General features: G+C 38.3%; 1 protein-coding gene across 2 annotated transcripts in view; it reads left to right on the forward strand.

The window, feature by feature from the left end:
• Positions 1-19,932, forward strand: part of PCCA (propionyl-CoA carboxylase subunit alpha) — a 405,590-nt gene that overhangs the window by 153,232 nt on the left and 232,426 nt on the right. For both annotated transcript variants that reach the window (XM_045978130.1, XM_045978131.1), the window contains 3 exons: positions 7,944-8,046; positions 13,975-14,069; positions 17,992-18,142. In XM_045978130.1, the coding sequence (XP_045834086.1) occupies positions 7,944-8,046; positions 13,975-14,069; positions 17,992-18,142 (349 nt within the window). The remainder of the gene's footprint in view (positions 1-7,943; positions 8,047-13,974; positions 14,070-17,991; positions 18,143-19,932) is intronic.

Below are 19,932 nucleotides of genomic sequence, written 5' to 3' on the forward strand. Positions count from 1 at the left end.
GTGCAATCCAAAATGGAGGCTCTCACTGCTAGGATCAATGAGGCAGAAGAAAGAATTAGTGATATAGAAGACCAAATGTCAGAGAATAAAGAAGCGGAGCAAAAGGGGGAATTCGAGAGATAAGTGACACCATAAGACGAAACAACATTAGAATAATTGGGATTCCAGAAGAAGAAGAAAGAGAGAGGGGAGCAGAAGGTCAATTGGAGAGAATTATTGGAGAGAATTTCCCTAATATGGCAAAAGGAACAAGCATCAAAATCCAGGAGGTGCAGAGAACCCCCCCTCAAAATCAACAAGAATAAGCCCACACCCCGTCACCTAATAGTAAAATTTACAAGTCTTAGTGACAAGGAGAAAATCCTGAAAGCAGCCCGGGAAAAGAAGTCTGTAACATAGAATGGTAAAAATATTAGATTGGCAGCAGACTTATCCACAGAGACCTGGCAGGCCAGAAAGAACTGGCATGATATATTCAGAGCACTAAATGAGAAAAACATGCAGCCAAGGATACTCTATCCAGCTAGGCTATCATTGCAAATAGAAGGAGAGATAAAAACCTTCCAGGACAAACAAAAACTGAAAGAATTTGCAAACACCAAACCAGCTCTACAGGAAATATTGAAAGGGGTCCTTTAAGCAAAGAGAGAGCCTAAAAGTAGTAGATTAGAAAGGTACAGAGACAATATACAGTATCAGATACCTTATAGGCAATAGAATGGCACTAAATTCATATCTCTCAATAGTTACCCTGAATGTTAATGGGCTAAGTGCCCCAATCAAAAGACACAGGGTATCAGAATGGATAAAAAACCAAAACCCATCTATATGTTGCCTACAAGAAACTCATTTTAGACGCGAAGACACCTCCAGATTTAAAGTGAGGGGGTGGAAAACAATTTACCATGCTAATGGGCATCAGAAGAAAGCTGGAGTGGCAATCCCTATATCAGATCAATTAGATTTTAAGCCAAAGACTATAATAAGAGATGAGGAAGGACACTATATCATACTCAAAGGGTCTGTCCAACAAGAAGATCTAACCATTTTAAATATCTGTGCCCCTAATGTGGGAGCAGCCAACTATATAAACCAATTAATAACAAAATCAAAGAAACGCATCAACAATAATACAATAATAGTAGGGGACTTTAACACCCCCCTCATTGAAATGGACAGATCATCCAAGCGAAAGATCAACAAGGAAATAAAGGCCTTAAATGACACATTGGACCTGATTGACATCACAGATATATTCAGAACATTTCATCCCAAAGCAGCAGAATACACATTCTTCTCAAGTGCACATGGAACATTCTCCAGAATAGATCACATCCTGGGTCACAAATCAGGTCTCAACTGGTATCAAAAGATTAGGACATTCCCTGCATATTTTCAGACCATAATGCTCTGAAGCTAGAACTCAATCACAAGAGGAAAGCTGGAAAGAACCCAAATACATGGAGACTAAACAGCATCCTTCTAAAGAATGAATGGGTCAATCAGGAAATTAAAGAAGAATTGAAAAAAATTCATGGAAACAAATGATAATGAAAACACAACGGTTCAAAATCTGTGGGACACAGCAAAGGCAGTCCTGAGAGGAAAATATATAGCGGTACAAGCCTTTCTCAAGAAACAAGAAAGGTCTCAAGTACACAACCTAACCCTACACCTAAAAGAGCTGGAGAAAGAACAAGAAAGAAACCCTAAACCCAGCAGGAGAAGAGAAATCTTAAAGATCAGAGCAGAAATCAATGAAATAGAAACCAAAAAAACAATAGAACAAATCAATGAAACTAGGAGCTGGTTCTTTGAAAGAATCAATAAGATTGATAAACCCCTGACCAGACTTATCAAAAAGAAAAGAGAAAGGACCCAAATAAAATCATGAATGAAAGAGGAGAGATCACAACTAACACCAAAGAAATACAGACAATTATAAGAACATACTATGAGCAATTCTACGCCAACAGATTTGACAATCTGGAAGAAATGGATGCATTCCTAGAGACATATAAACTACCACAACTGAACCAAGAAGAAATAGAAAACCTGAACATGCCCATAACCAGTAAGGAGATTGAAACAGTCATCAAAAATCTCCAAACAAACAAAAGCCCAGGGCCAGATGGCTTCCCAGGGGAATTCTACCAAACATCTAAAGAAGAACTAATTCCTATTCTCCTGAATCTGTTCCAAAAAATAGAAATGGAAGGAAAACTTCCAAACTCATTTTATGAGGCCAGCATCACCTTGATCCCAAAACCAGACAAGGATCCCACCAAAAAAGAGAACTACAGACCAATATCCTTGATGAACACAGATGCAAAAATTCTCACCAAAATACTAGCCAATAGGATTCAACAGTACATTAAAAGGATTATTCACCACGACCAAGTGGGATTTATTCCAGGGCTGCAGGGTTGGTTCAACATCCGCAAATCAATCAATGTGATACAACACATTAATAAAAGAAAGAACAAGAACCATATGATACTCTCAATAGATGCTGAAAAAGCATTTGACAAAGTACAGCATTCTTTCCTGATCAAAACTCTTCAAAGTGTTGGGATAGAGGGTACATACCTCAACATTATCAAAGCCATCTATGAAAAACCCACCGCAAATATCATTCTCAATGGAGAAAAACTGAAAGCTTTTCCGTTAAGGTCAGGAACATGGCAGGGATGTCCATTATCACCACTGCTATTCAACATAGTACTAGAAGTCCTAGCCTCAGCAATCAGAAAACAAAAGGAAATTAAAGGCATCCAAATTGGCAAAGAAGAAGTCAAACTATCACTCTTCGTAGATGATATGATACTATATGTGGAAAACCCAAAAGACTCCACTCCAAAACTACTAGAACTTGTACAGGAATTCAGTAAACTGTCAGGATATAAAATCAATGCACATAAATCAGTTGCATTTCTGTACACCAACAATAAGACAGAAGAAAGAGAAATTAAGGAGTCAGTCCCATTTACAATTGCACCCAAAACTATAAGATACCTAGGAATAAACCTAACCAAAGAGGCTAAGAATCTATATGCAGAAAACTATAAAGTACTCATGAAAGAAATTGAGAAAGACACAAAGAAATGGAAGAATGTTCCATGATCCTGGATTGGAAGAATAAATATTGTGAAAATGTCCATGCTACCTAAAGCAATCTACACATTTAGTGCAATCCCTATCAGAATACCATCCATTTTTTTCAACGAAATGGAACAAATAATCCTAAAATTTATATGGAACCAGAAAAGACCTCGAATAGCCAAAGGAATATTGAAAAAGAAAGCCAAAGTTGTTGGCATCACAATTCCGGACTTCAAGTTCTATTACAAAGCTGTCATCACGAAGACAGCATGGTATTGGCACAAAAACAGACACATAGATCAATGGAACAGAATAGAGAGTCCAGAAATAGACCCTCAACTTTATGGTCAACTAGTCTTCGACAAAGCAGGAAAGAATGTCCAGTGGAAAAAAGACAGCCTCTTCAATAAATGGTGCTGGGAAAATTGGACAGCCACATGCAGAAAAATGAAATTGGACCACTTCCTTACACCACACACGAAAACAGACTCAAAATAGATGAAGGACCTCAATGTGAGAAAGGAATCCATCAAAATCTTGAGGAGAACGCAGGCAGCAACCTCTTCGACCTCAGCTGCAGCAACATCTTCCTAGGAACATCGGCAAAGGCAAGGGAAGCAAGGGCAAAAATGAACTATTGGGATTTCATCAAGATCAAAAGCTTTTGCACAGCAAAGGAAACAGTTAACAAAACCAAAAGACAACTGACAGCATGGGAGAAGATATTTGCAAACGACACATCAGATAAAGGGCTAGTATCCAAAATCTATAAGGAACTTAGTAAACTCAACACCCAAAGAACAAACAATCCAGTCAAGAAATGGGCAGAGGACATGAAAAGACATTTCTGCAAGGAAGACATCCAGACACATGAAAAAGTGCTCCACATCACTCGGCATCAGGGAAATACAAATCAAAACCACAATGAGATATCACCTCACACCAGTCAGAATGGCTAAAATTAACAAGTCAGGAAATGACAGATGCTGGGGAGGATGAGGAGAAAGGGGAACCCTCCTCCACTGTTGGTGGGAATGCAAGCTGGTGCAACCACTCTGGAAAACAGCATGGAGGTTCCTCAAAATGTTGAAAATAGAACTACCCTATGATCCAGCAATTGCGCTACTGGGTATTTACCCTAAAGATACAAACGTAGTGGTCCGAAGGGGCACGTGCACCCGAATGTATATAGCAGCAATGACTACAATAGCCAAACTATGGAAAGAACCTAGATGTCCATCAACAGCTGAATGGATTAAGAAGAAGTGGTATATATACACAATGGAATACTATGCAGCCATCAAAAGAAATGAAATCTTCCATTTGAGACAACGTGGATGGAACTAGAGATTATTGTGCTTAGTGAAATAAGTCAATCGGAGAAAGACAACTATCATATGATCTCCCTGATATGAGGACATGGAGATGCAACAGGGGGGGCTAGGGGGATAGGAGAAGAATAAATGAAACAAGATGGGATTGGGAGGGAGACAAACCATAAGTGACTCTTAATCTCACAAAACAAACGGGGGGTTGATGGGGGGAGGTGGGGTTGGGAGAGGGTGGTTGGGTTATGGACATTGAGGAGGGTATGTGCTATGGTGAGTGCTGTGAAGTGTGTAAACCTGGCGATTCACAGACCTGTACTAAAAATACATTATATGTTTATAAAAAATAAGAAATTAAAAAAAAGTGCAGACAAAGGCACAGGCAAAAACTGCCTGACCTCTGTGCCAGGAACATGAGGGCTTCCATGTCTACGGAAAATGTAGATATCATATTGGTAGATAAAGTTCAATAAATCCACTCTTAATATTTTCTTAAAAAAAAAAGAAATTGAAATTTCATAAATACGAATAAATAAATAACAATATAATTATATATTGTATATAATAAATAAATACAAATTGAAACCTGTATTTCAATATAATTTGTTTTCTGTGCAGTCCTACACATTTTTTTTTTTGCACTTGAAGCCTTACTTTGAGAAGTTCCTGTGCTGTAGGATTAGGCAAAAGTGTTCTATAGAGTAAACCCAAGAAATGGGAGATAATGCTGTGGCCATCTTTGGGAAAAATGATCTGTTTACTCTAACTTCTAGGTGGGGAAGAATGACATAGTAAGGATATTAAACACAACTTAATGGTTTTATAGGAGATGTGTATTTTACAAACTAACTTTCCTCCTTGTGTGGCCCTTTTTGTATGGCACTTACATAGCAATTAAGCTTAGCACTTATTTTTCATTATTCTTCTTGGGATCTCAGGTTTCTTCTCCCTCATTTCTCTAGCGCTTACTGATAGCAACATATTTTATGGTGAAGATAACTCTTCTGTTTCTTGGCATTGAGATTTGCCATGCTGCTGTTGACCGATGGATTTTATTTTATTTTATTATTATTATTTTTTTAAAATGTTATTCATATATTTGACACAGAGAGATCACAAGTAGGCAGAGAGGCAAGCAGAGAGAGAGGGGAAGCAGGCTCCATCCCAGGATCCTGAGACCATGACCTGAACTGAAGGCAGAGGCTTAACCCTTTGAGCCACTCAGGTGCCCTAACTGATGGATTTTAATGTAGCATTTGGTATTTTCAGAAGTCATTGTGTTCACTCACACAGTGGACATCTTTTTTGGGGGGAAAATAACCCTTTAAATGGCACATTGAATCTCAAAATATATTAATAAAATTAATCCACTGAGCCACCCAGTCGCCCCAGTAAAATTAATAAAAATACATAAATAATTTTCTGTCTAAAATATTGCTCTCAATTTGATAAAAGTCGCTCTATATCTCCTGTTACTTTGGAAGAATCTAAACTACAGAAAAATTGAGAGAATATAGAGTCACCAGTTTTTAATATGCCACATTGTATGTACTCCTTCCTTTCTCATTTCTTGGCTGGGGGGGAGGGGTGGTGGATTTTTTTGCATGATCCACAAAAATTTTACTCTTCTTTCTTTCTTTATTATTTTATTATTTATTACTTTATTATTTTATTCTGAGGAGTGTGTCCCTCTTGGAACCTCTTTTGTAAGTGTTTTCAGGAAAGTAGCATCTATGGCTTATCTTGGAATCTAGAACATTAAATTAGGGAGAGAATCAGGAAGGTTGTTTAAAGTAGGCTCATGTCTTCATATTGACCTCTGGCTTTCTTTTTCCTATCCACGTTTCAATGAAATATGGCGCAATGGAAAATTGACCACGTTTACGTTTTTGAATACCCCTGCTAGACTTTGCTTTGAGAGCTGTTTCTGCTTTATTTTGTATTCCCATCACCTAAATATGCCACGGGCTCATGGTTTCATGATGAGTAAAAAACTTGTTGAATCAGTGTGTAACAGAGCATAACAAATGTTTTTTAAAAAGTAGTTTTCCGTGAGCTCCAAAATATCCTGGTGATGCTTTTGAATGTGATCATTTATTTGGGTGATTTTGATTTTTTTCTCTAGCATTCTTGGTTTAATGCAACATGAAAACTCTTAGTCATTACAGCAGAGACAAACTGTAATGAGCTTTGTTTTTTCTTTATGAATCATCATACCCTATCTAATAAAAAGTTGGTCATATGGTACTGAAAACAGTAATTCATTGTGCATTAGTTTCTTTGAGGTTTGCAGTCTCCAGAGATCTAAAAGCTCCATTCCCCTAAATCAAAGAAGTAATAGAGGACTAAGAAAACTTGATACCTTTTCTCTGAGAACTCTGAGAAACGGGAATTGTTGCAATATGTTTTGAATTTATCTTCTGGTCATTGTTTACTTGCTGTGTTGTATTTTTTAAGCACAGAAACAAATGTGGTGTTTATTTCTAATAATGCCAGTACTCGCTTCGGCAGCACATATATTTCTAATAATGCCAGATGGAATGTTTGTAAATTAAAAGGTTGGACGAGTTTTAATGTTGTATTTAAGTAGAGATATTTAATCTGAATATTAAGAAACTATTAGTGACATGTAAAAGGAATTAAACTGCATTCTGAATATATCAGTGAGTGGACAATAATATACTCAGTTTTAGGTAAGCAAGTGTGCTTACCTAAAGCACTTTTTTTTTTTTCAAGTGTGCATTTTTAAATGTGAATGAGCCCATTTCATAGTATATGAATTCGGTGAGTGTACTTTAATTATAACAATTTAAATTATTGTAGTTTGGGAAGAAAATGGATAAAGCTATAATTATATCCATATTTTTATTTTCAAAAATTATGCTTTTATCTTTTAATTATTAATTTTGAACAATTTCAAAAGATGAAGTTGTTACGATGTGTATGGGTATGTGAGGGCAGTTACATTTATGTGTGTATATTTAAAATATCATGAAAAATATCATAAAATGTTCTTGAGGATCCTCCTCTTGTATGTTCATTCTCACTGAGTATTTCGTTATAGTTTTGCCCCAGTCGTGCCGTTGGCCAGGTTGGCCCTTTGCATTCCTGTTATACGTGTTCTGACTCTTGAGTCAAATGAATATGCATTGAAAAAAATTTTTATTAGTGGAATTTAAATATGTTAGGGGTGAGGAAATGGAATTTTGTGTGGTTTATTAAAAACATCTAATTTTTAACAGTTGGTGAACTAAGTCTTGGTATTCCTATTTCATTATATAATCTAAGGTCCGGGAAGTTAAATCATTAACCCCAGGTCACAAAGCTGGTGAGTGTAGGAATTGTTGGTCAATGAAAGTCAATTTAGTTATTTGTGCATTAAGTGAATTTTTCTTTGCTTTGTTCATAAACCAAAATAAATATTTAAGTGCTTTGTTTTCTTTTATATTGAGGGCTGTATTTGCTTTGTTAGTTTGATTGTTCTCAAACCCCCCCCCCTTTTTTTTAAATTAGGGATGGCTTTAGATTTTCGTCTCAAGAAGCTGCTTCTAGTTTTGGCGATGATAGACTACTAATAGAAAAATTCATCGATAACCCTCGTCATATAGAAATCCAGGTTGGTACATCTTAAGATGCTTTCTTATTATGACTTAAAAAAAAATAATTTCTTTCTTCCATTTAGAATGATTGTGAATTGTTCTAATATGTTTTAATAACTTAAGAATAGAAAATGTACATGAATTGATCACTTCCTTTTGGAATCTGGTATACTTCTCATCAAAGTGCCAGAATGTTAGTTAGCATAGGGAGTAATACAAAAATCCTGCATAGAAACAGTTCCAAGCTGTCTGACCAAGCTAAAAACATAGCATCTAGAGAGATTCATTCAGTCCCATTCTGAGAATGGGCCATGGCAGGGCTTGCTTCTTTTTTTTTTTTTGAAGTGCTTGATCTGGACTCCTATCATTTCGATTCACCAAATGTTTGCATGGCTCACTGAGATAGGCATTCTTTTAGGAGCTGCTAGTATAGAGATGAGTAAATAATTTTTTCTATTCAGATTAAGATTTTAATCCAACTGCTAAAGCAGTTGTGGGGTGTGGATTTTAGCAAGACAAAAAATTGGTTTTCTGAAATAACATGTGGAAGAAGACAGGGTCTCCTGAAGTTTTCATTTCTGTGAAGAATGTCTTCTGTTAAGAACCTTATGGCTGGGGCGCCTGGGTGGCTCAGTGGTTTAGGCCACTGCCTTCGGCTCAGGTCATGATCTCAGGGTCCTGGGATCGAGTTCCGCATCGGGTTCTCTGCTCGGCAGGGAGCCTGCTTCCCTCTCACTCTCTCTGCTTGCCTCTCTGCCTACTTGTGATCTCTCTCTATCAAATAAATAAATAAAATCTTTAAAAAAAAAAAAAAGAACCTTATGGCTGTGAATTGAATTAAAATGGATAAAATGTAAACACCAAATTTGAAATCCTCCTGAAGTTTAAGTATTGTTTTACTTATATAGAGAATTTATAGATATACTTATAGAATATATGTATATTCTATGTATATATAGAATATATAGAGAACAGAGAGCCACAAAATTAAAATAATAGGTTATTTTCTGTCCTTGCCCTTTCCAATGAGGCATAATAAAAGTCTTCAATTTTGTCATTGTGGTTTTTTAAGTTAATTATAATTTTACATAGCCTTTTTTAAGATTTTATTTACTTATTTGAGAGAGAGTGAGGGAGAAAGAGCACAAGCTGGCAGGGGGCAAAGGGAGAGGGAGGCACTGACCTCTCTTACCCCCCACCCCCAGAGCCCAATGTGGGGCTTGATCCCAACACCCTGAGATCATGACCTGAGCTGACGGCAGATGCTTAACTGACTGAACCACCCAAGTGCCCTAGATATTTTTTATGGGTAGAAAAATCTTCATCTAAATCCTCCAGTTTTCCAGAGTGGGGAAAAAATGTGCAGATATATCTAATCAGCACGTAGTCTTAAAACATTGAATGTAGTGTATTTCTGAAGTTAGTGGGGTTTTTGGTTGGTGGTGGTGGTTTTTTGTTTTAGGTATTCTGAAGTGAGGTATCACATCTCTTCAGTAAAGTCCACCAATCTTAAGGGTACAGCTCAATACATTCTCATGCACACGTGGCTCGCTAGCTGTGCGGCAGCCACCAGACCTGCGTATCGCACATTGCTGTGACATCCGAAGATTTCTTCATACAGTTTCCCCTGCGGCCCCTCGACTTGGCCGCCACAGTCCCTCCTGTTCTAACACTGCAGAGTATTTCTGCCTGTATTTAAACTTACATAGATGGAGTCATACAACATATTTTGGTTATCTCTGACTTCTTTTATACAACATCATATCTTCGAGATTTTTCCTTGAGGCTGTCTGTTACTGTTAACTCTAAAATAATTGCTCGGTGATATTTCATTGTTTGAATAACCTGCAGTTTACCCATTTTTCTGTTGCTGGATCATCAGGGTGTTTCCAGCTTTTTGATATTATGAATACATTGTTATGTCTTTTTATGGACATACACATATTTTTTTAGATACACTGAGGAGAAGTATTATTGGATTAGATGGCAATGTTATGTTTAGGTCTGATAAATACTGTATTGCTCTGTGTGTGTGTGTTTGTGTGTGTGTGTGTGTGTTTAAAGTATGCTTCCCACCCAGCATGGGGCTGGAACTCATGACCTTGAGATCAAGGAACATGCTTCACTCGCTGAGCCAGCAGGTGCCCCTCTCCTTTATGTTTTGGATATTAACCCTTATTATTAAACAGATAATTTGCAACATCTCCTCCCATTCAGTAGGTTACCTTTTTTCTTGTTGGTGGTTTCCTTTGCTGTGCAAAAGGTTTTTATTTTGGAGTAGTCCCAGTAGTTTATTTTTGCTTTTGTTCCCTTGCCTTAGGGGACATATCTAGAAAAATGTTGCTGTGGTTGATGTCAGGGAAATTACTGCCTGTGTGTTCTCTTCTAGGATTTGTATGGTTTCAGGCCTCACATTTAAGTCTTTAATTCATTTGGAGTTTATTTTTGTGTATGGCGTTAGAAAGGGGTCCAGTTCTATTCTTTTACATGGAACTGTCCAGTTTTTCCAACACCATTAACTGAAGAGACTGTCTTTTCCCCGTTGTATAATCTTGTCTTCTTTGTCATATTTCTTAGTACTCCGTTCTGTTGATGTGTGTGTCTGTTCTTGTGACGGTACCATACTGTTTTGATTACTGTAGCTTTGTAGTGTATCTTGAAATCTGGGATTGTGATACTTTCAGCTTTGTTGTTCTTAAAATTGCCTTGGCTATTTACGGTCGTTTGTGATTCATACAGATTTTTTTTTTTTTTTAAGATTTTATTTATTTGACAGAGAGAAATCACAAGAGAGGCAGGCTCTCTGCTGAGCAGAGAGCCCGATGCGGGACTCGATCCCAGGACCCTGAGATCATGACCTGAGCCGAAGGCAGCGGCTTAACCCACTGAGCCACCCAGGTGCCCCAGATTCATACAGATTTTAAGATTATTAGTTTTAGGTCTGTGGAGAATGTTGTTGTTATTTTGGTAGAGATTGCATGAAATCTGTAGATGGCCTAGAGTACTACGGATATCGTAACAGTATTCTTTCAGTCTGCGAGCATGAAATAGCTGTATATTTGTTTGTGTCATCTGCAGTCCCTTTTATCAGCGTTTTATAGTTCCCGGAGGACGGGTCTTTCCATACTCCTTGGTTAATTGGTTAATTTTGTTAATTGGTTAATTTTGGTTAATTTTGTTCCTTGGTATTTTATTCTTCTTAGTGTAATTGTAAATGGAATTGTCTTCTTAATTTCTCTTTCTGCTGCTTCATTATTGTATGGAAATGCAGCTGATTTCTGTATATTAATTTTGTATCCTGCAACTTTACTGAATAAATAGAGGTATGAAAGGGTAGGTGTTGAGTAGACTATTGGCTATTTAAGTCTGTAACTTAGGGGAGATATTTGGGCTGCCCTTTCTGTACGATTGTACAAGCAAAATTAATTTTCCCCTTCTCTGTATTCCCCACCTGTCCCATATGTTAGATGACCACTGATTTTTATCTTGAATTGTCTGACTTTTCGAATAGACCAAGAAGGCAGGTAAAGGCAGTTAGTAGGTCTTATTCACTTGTTGGTCCCAGCAACCAGGCCATTGTCTTTCACATTACTAATACTCAGTAAGTGTTTGTCAGATTGTGTTAAGTAATTATAGATCTACACCAGCTTTTAGTTTATTTTCATTAGCTCTCCTTATATAATCTAGGTGATAATCTTAAACAAACGTGAAAGTGTCTCCTAGCAACTTAAATAGGTAACATAGGTGTTTGCTGTATCTGGTCTCTGCTTGAAGTTTTTGTTAAATCATTTTCCTCAATTTGCACGTTTTTAATCATATATGAGGGAATTTGTGCGTATAATAAAGGACGTACAATGAAAAGTGAGCATTCCTTTCACCCGTGTTCCAAGTCCCCTGGTTTCTGTCCCCAGAAGCAGGCACTGTTACATGCTGCTGTTTTTCAGCTGCTGTGTCCTTTCTTATGCTAAGACTGCACTGGTGGCAGGTCGGCCGCGCTCTGTGTGGTTTAAAGCCCTGTTTCTGCACCTGGGCGCTCCTGGCAGGGTTGGCTCCAGAGATAATAAATGGCTTGCGTTTGGTGGACAATCTGTTATCATGAAGCTTTTTGCAGTAAGCAGTGTATTTGGGAGATTTTTCCACACTGAAGACCTGCACATTGTAAAAAGCTATATTAAAAGTAAAAGAAAACGGAACAAAACTCACGATAGGACACTGTCTTACTGAATCAGTCAGTGGAGCATCACTCTTGGTCTCCAGGTTGTGAGTTCTAGTCCCACACTGGGTATAGAGATTACTTAAAAAATAAAATCTTGAAAACAAAACAAAACTCATGAAGATTTAAGTATTAACTTCCCTTACAGGCACTCTTTGTATTGTCTATTCACTTAGTCTCTTCATTTATTTAGTGGAATAAGTCACTGTCAAATTATTTTTGTTGAGCATGCTTAGGTGGCTCAGTTGGTTAAGCAGCCAATTATTTACTTACTATGATTCTTAAAAATTTATGAGAGAGGATGAGCAGGGGGAGGGGCAGAGGGAGAGTGACAAGCAGACTCCCCATCGGGCAGGGAACATATTTGTATGGGGGGGATTCAGTCCCAGGACTCCCAAGATCATGACCTGAGCCAAAGTCAGATGTTTAACTGACTGAGCTCCCGGGTCCCATGCAGCCGACTCTTGATTTCTCCTCATGATCTCAGGGTCCTGGGTTCAACTCCTGGGTCAGGCTCCATACTAAGTAGGGAGTCGCCTTGAGGATTCTCTCTCCTCCTCACTCTGCCTCTGCACCCACTTGTGTGCTCAAATAAATGAATCTTTAAAAATACTATTTTTGGGGGCGCCTGGGTGGCTCAGTGGATTAAGCCGCTGCCTTCGGCTCAGGTCATGATCTCAGGGTCCTGGGATCGAGCCCCGCATCAGGCTCTCTGCTCCACAGGGAGCCTGCTTCCTCCTCTCTCTCTGCCTGCCTCTCTGCCTGCTTGTGATCTCTCTCTCCGTCAAATAAATAAATAAAATCTTTAAAATAAAAAATAAAAAAAAATACTATTTTTGTTGAATGCTTACAAAATAACTTTTTTTTAAAGTGGAAGTATGTCCCAGTAAGTATTTGGGACCTGTTTTTATTAAGGTTTTTTGTTTATTTGAAATTCAAATTCACAGGTGCCAGGGTGGCTCAGTTGGTTAAGCCTCTAACTTTTGGTTTCAGCTCACGTCAGCATCTCAGGGCCGTGAGATTGAGCCCTGCATCTGGCCCTGTGCTCTGTGGGGAGTGTGCTGGAGATTCTCTCTCTCTCCCTCTGCCCTGCCCCCTACTCATGTGTGCACCCACTCTAAAAATAAATAAACAAGTCTTTGAAATTCACATTCATCTGTGAATGTCCTGTTATTTTATCTGGCAACTCCAGCTTGTTTCTCAGTATTACAAACGGGAAAAATCATAATGTGTTTCATGTTAACCCCAGACCTTTCGTCAGTTTCTATAACAAAAATAAAGCACAGTAAAAACATATAAGAACAGAGTAATATTGGATGTAAATAAAATAGCATTTCCTGATCAACAGACACTTAATTATGTTAAAAACAAACATGTAATAACACTTATGGTTTTCCTAAAGCACCACGGATATCTAGAATGTATATTCTCTTTCTTGATACTCTATGTCCTTCACAAAATTTGTACAATTGCTGTTACATTCCCAGTGTACTGGGTGAAATATCATGTGAGAATTTTTTCCTCAAGTCTTTCTAAAACAGTAGTGAGTTTCAAGGTTGCAAATTAGGATTTCTTCTATTAACATCAACCAAAAGAGGAACATAATTGAGGGGTATGTATGTTCTGGGAGGTTCTGGTAAAAACCAAGGGGTGTTGCACGGTGGGAATGTTAATCGGGCACATACTCTGGAGGTATGAGTGTGCAGGTGTTCAAGCGGTATTGCTCTGTCAGGTTTTAGGTGACAAACACGGGAATGCGCTGTGGCTCAACGAAAGGGAGTGCTCAGTTCAGCGAAGAAATCAGAAGGTGGTGGAGGAAGCACCAAGGTAAGTGTTTTCCCTAATGACCGTTCAGAATAGAGCGTTTTCTTTAGCCTACTTCTTTCCCATTGTATTGGCGGAAACCGCTTCAGTAGCGATTCGGTCGGAGTGTCATGGTAGAGTCTGTTAGTGAGTATTTTTATAATCAAGAATTTGTCACTCGGTCTTCCTCAGTCCTTCAGTGCATGACACGTGAGAGACTACTTGGGGAGAAGGGGGTTTGTTTGAGGAGAGAGTTGGGTGGATAGCCAGCTCTGACTTCCATGAGCTTCTAGGTAGTCGAGACCCTGCTGGTGTTTCTGGGCTTGCCGAATGTCTGGGGATACATGCCTTCTAGGATCTTATGTTGGTGAAGGCTTCATAAAATTGATCCTGACGTTTTGAATTTATCCTACCTTCAGAAGGCTTCGGAAGCATGGATTTTGGGAATTTGCTGATTGAGTTCTTCTCCAAGAAGAACCTTTAGACTGTGTTTAGTGTAGCAATTTCAAGGAACTTCATTTCTAGTTTGATGCTAGGTTGGTATTTGTATATATTGTAGTTGGCTCTGCATCCTTAAAAATCCCCCAGTTGAATCTGTGTCGTTATTTTTAATAATCAGGTGATAAGGAGGGTAGCCAGTTGGAACTTAGTCATACCAGTGTGCCTTGATATGTATAATTTCTACAAAGAGTAGGTGTGAATATGAGTGAATTTTTAATTATAGGGTAATGGTCCAAAGCAAGCCCTGCTTTAATTATATTAGGTTTTAAACATATAGTATGGTGTGGTGGTTTTAAAATGTGGTTCCCAAGTTTTTTGCCCTTCTCTTGATGAGTGGAGGTAGGGATCTTTGTATAACTTCCCTTGATTCTGTGCCCCGAGAGTAGACTCCATGGGAGTGATGCTGTGTGCAGGCCTTAGGAACCTGCCAGCTTCCATTGCCTGCCTCTTGGGGAACTCAGCTTGAAATCCAGCCACCAGGCGGTGAGGAACAGCCCACTGCAGCTTACGTGGGGCATGACCCTACCTCACGGCCCAACACCAGGATGTAAGGGGGAAGGAAGAAGAAAAGGCAAAAGGAATGTTCTACCTGTATGTTTAAGGAAGGGCCCCAGAATCTACTAGTGCTGATTGCTTGGTGGTGATCTGAAGTTAGGGACTTCTCTAGGGAAGTTGGGAAATGTCTTTTTAAAATTAAGTAACCATGTACTCGGCTAAAATTCTAGTTGTGTGGAAGAAGGGTACATTGCTAGTAGATCAGGATTATCTCTGACACACCACTTCTACAGTTTTGTGTCCTCTTCTTATTCCGTCCAATGTAATTACCTTTTTATTTATTTATTTTTTTAAAAAATTTATTTATTTATTTCTTATTTTTTTTTTCCCCTTCCAAATTTTTTTTTTTTAATAAACATATAATGTATTTTTATCCCCAGGGGTACAGGTCTGTGAATCGCCAGGTTTACACACTTCACAGCACTCACGATAGCACTTACCCTCCCCAATGTCCATAGCCCCCTCCCCCTCTCCCAATCCCACCTCCCCCCAGCAACCCCCAGTTTGTTTTGTGAGATTGAGAGTTACTTATGGTTTGTCTCCTTCCCAATCCCATCTTGTTTCATTTATTCTTCTCCTACCCCCAACCCCCCCTGTTGCATCTCCACGTCCTCACCCATTCAGGTTTTACCTGTGATAAAAATCTTTCACAGACTGGGAACCTTGAACTATTACTTTGTTTCCTCTCCCTTTCTCTAGAAATAAAGTCTTTCATACGAACTCATCTGTTAATTGAGAGAAAATGAGGAAACTTTAAAGCAGTAGGAACAAAAACAACAAAAAACAAACCCCCAAATGAGAACTGGTCATTAATAGTGATTTGATAGGTATTTGTTTATTATTATTTGTAAAATCTTAAATAAGTGGAACATTCAGTTTTAGTTTCTAGAATAGAAATTTACTGCTGTGTTTTGAGTGCCGTCATGAGGTTGCTTACAGCTCTGAGTGTTACTAGCAGAGTTTATGACAAGAGAAAGGACAAGGTCAGATAGTACAAAAATAGTTTTTCTCCACTGTCTTTGAGATTCTCCAAATGTTATGATGTTAATTTTGGGATTCTTTTTTTTTTTTTTTTTTTTTTTGGTATTAATTTTGTCAGTTATCACTGAAATGTCATCTATGCCTATATCCATTAGGTTGATGCAGAACTGTTGTTTATGATAGGTAAATAAGATTCAGAATAACTAAGTTCAGTGATTAATCCTAAGCACCAAAAGGGACACATTAGGAGGTATTCTTCCCACCTGAGAAGTATCCATGCCTCCCCTCCCCCAGTTCAACCCGAAATCTATTCAGGGTTCTAGATCTAGCCAGCAGTTTATGAAAAATAGAAATATAATGCAGATGTTAAAATGCTGTGCAGCTCTGGGGTTGAACCAGATTGTGAGAAACGAGAGGAAAAGGAGCAGATCCTTATCTTAGAAAAAGGGGAAGAGAGCATTACAAGTTAAAAGAACTGTAAAGGTGTAAAAATAAATAAGCGAATGGAGTGACTGGACCTTATTTGAGTTCTGACTCAATGATATTACCTGAAAAAAATGGAAATGATCCGGGAGATTTGAATACTCACTGGGTATTAAATGCCATTAAGAAGTGCTTACTAATGTTTTAAGTGTAATTATGTTACAAATGTTATAGAAACAGATGGAAGTTTCTGTAGATGAAATGATATCTAATTAGGGATTTGATTTAAAATAAAATTTGTAAAAAACAAAACAAAACAAAAAACCAAAAACAGGTGGGCCTGGTTGAAAAGAAGATGTGTGGTATAGACAAGACCAGCTGTGTATTAATAATTGTTCCACATGGGGACCAGGTGCATCGAAGTTCATTGTGCTCTTCCATAATAAAGATTTTATAAATACACCTAAACCTTGATCCATAAGGTTTAATCCATGAAGAGAAAAGTAGTCAGTGTTCTATTTCTTAGAGTCTTTCTCTCATAGAAGCAAAATATGTGAAAACACACAAATGTTCTTTTTTTTAGGGTTTATTGAAGACATTTGAGCTTTTTTTGCCTGCTCGAGGGTAATTTTGATATCGTGAAACCAGAGTTTTGAGATTCACTAGATGTACAGTCAGTTCTTATCACAGAGTCACTGCGAGCCCTGAATTAGCGGATGTGTAGGGGAAGTACGGAGTTAGGTCCCGTGAGCCTCTAGTCAGGATGTTTGAATTAGTAGGTAACCCTGCTGAAAACATCCTGACATACCCTTGTTTTATATACATTTCTGTTGAAAGCTTCCTTACTTCGTGCGTGTTGTTGATTCATTACTGAGCTCCCCGTCCTGGTCAGGGCTCGCCCGACGGCCGCTCATCCGGCACATGTGTTCTCCCCAAGGCGCGTCTCCCCACTTGAGCTTAGGGAAGTTCTGAATGTGGGTGTTAAGTTCTACTGGTTGAAACAACTACTTATGCTAAAATGGGTGGAAATCGCACTGTCATGTGGGAAGTTCACATGTTGGTTTTATAAAAATCTGAAGCTGACTTATTTAAGCATGTTAGGCCTGATAATACAAAAAGCCTGTGTTACAAACGTATGTAAAGCATATGGTATAAAATCTTAAATTGATACAGATGATCACATTTGAGTAGACTTTAAGAAAAGTTTTAAGAAAAGTTTTTTTTTTTTTTTTTTAAAGATTTATTTATTTATTTGACAGAGATCACGAGTAAGCAGAGAGGCAGGCAGAGAGAGGAGGAAGCAGGCTCCCCGCTGAGCAGAGAGTCTGATGTGGGGCTCGATCCCAGGACCCTGAGATCATGACCTGAGTTGAAGGCAGAGGCTTAACCCACTGAGCCACCCAGGTGCCCCTAAGAAAAGTTTTATATGGTACATGCAAGAGGTGACTTTAGTTCAAAATGTTGATTACTCTTTCTGTGTTTGTAGCATTTTTCTGGATTCGGAGACTCGAAGAGCAATGGGAGAACAAGCTGTAGCTCTTGCCAAAGCAGTGAAATATTCCTCTGCTGGGACCGTGGAATTCCTTGTGGACTCAAAGAAGAATTTTTATTTCTTGGAAATGAATACGAGACTCCAGGTAACTTTTTCATTCCTCACCTAGATTCTTTACTTTCCCCTTCCTCTCCCACTCCTTTTTGTTTTCATGAAAGCCAAAAGTCCATAAAGTGTTAAATAAAGATATTATTTTTTTACACTTGTGCTAAGACATCTGTTGGGAACGACGGATAAGTATCAGGTTAGTTTAATGGTCAGTGTCTAGCCCTTCTGCCTCATTACTGTTAACACTCCATACTGGAAATTCCACTTTGGTTCTTTCACACCTCTCTTGATGACTTGTCTCAGGGGTTCACGTGCTGTTAAGAGAACTGCTGTTAGATGTGATAAACAGAAGGGATTCCGTGCTTCCAGATCTCTGAAGGGATGGAGGAAGGAAGAGTACCTAGAGTGACTTACAGGAATGGCACTCAGAACTCTCCCCCTCAGCCTGGCTTCCAGAGGAGCTGCCCCCTCTGCCACGGGGTTGAGGCTGAGATGTTCAACAGCAGCTCTGGAGCTATTGACTTAGGGACGTGTTCCTTCTGTTCCAACCAAGGTCTCTGGAGGACTCGTGGCTTTCCTTCCTTCTTGCCCCTTTCCTTTTATTCAAATTGTAACCTAATAGACACATACAGAAAAGTACATAAAGCACAAAAATGCCATGTAAACATCAAGTGGATCTACAAGTCCCCAAATGCCAGCACTTCTTACATCCCACCTGTCACCCGCTTCTCCTTCTAAGTGTTCTCATCCATCCTCCTAGAGCTCTTTACTGTTCTGAGTTCTAAATGCTTGCATTTCTGTATCATTTTTCCTTTTAATTATGCACACCTAAGAAATATATAATTGTACCTGTTTTTTAACCTTCAAATCAGTGGGATCATGTAATATGCAGTTTTCTATACCTTGCTTTTTTTCAACATTATGCTTATAAGATTACGCTGTGGGCTGGTTTTCATTTATTTATTTATTTATTTTTAAGATTTTATTTATTCATTTGACAGAGATCACAAGCAGGCAGAGAGGCAGGCAGAGAGAAAGGAAGGGAAGCAGGCTCCCCGCTGAGCAGAGAGCCTGATGCAATGCTCGATCCCAGGACCCTGAGATCATGACCTGAGCCGAAGGCAGAGGCTTTAACCCACTGCGCTACCCAGCGCCCTGGTTTTCATTTATTATGGCAGAATTTATGGTATCTAGATGCATTTGAAAGCAGTATCATAAATATTTGTAGAATTGTTTAAGTTATTGTTGTTCAAAACTTAAGATACTTGTGTTTGTGATAACTTATTTAGCCTATAATTTATCGGTGTGATTATCTTTAGGAGTGACAGAATTTTGTCTCTTAGAGATTGATTTGATTTTGATTAAAATTAGTTCTTATAACAAAGAATATCTAATTAGATAATTAGCTGAGAAATTGTGTTTTTGATTAAAATGGAGATTTTATTATGCCATGATGGGAATACTAGATTGTAATACGATTCTGAAGGCAATTGAGAGTGACTATAAGACATTTGTATTTTATTCCAGACAAAAGAGCTACTAGATGGTTTAATTAGGGCACTTAGCAGAATTTACAGAATTAATAACCAGTACTGTTTTAGGACACTTTATTACTATGTTCGTGTGTGTGTGTGTGTGTTTCTGGTTCATCTGTCTCAACCCATAAGCTTTTCTGGAGTTTGTACTATTGTTGGTTTTGGTATAAGACCTCTGGAAGTTGGGATTTATATCAAATAATGCTATGCAGTTGGTCAAAATCCTTAGATACTTAGGTTTATGTTTTATATCTTGGATGGTTGTCAGCAAGTTATGTTGTATACTTTCAAA

The sequence above is a fragment of the Meles meles genome, chromosome 14 (genome assembly GCF_922984935.1).
Source record: "Meles meles chromosome 14, mMelMel3.1 paternal haplotype, whole genome shotgun sequence".
In the NCBI taxonomy this organism is placed as follows: Eukaryota; Metazoa; Chordata; class Mammalia; order Carnivora; family Mustelidae; genus Meles; species Meles meles.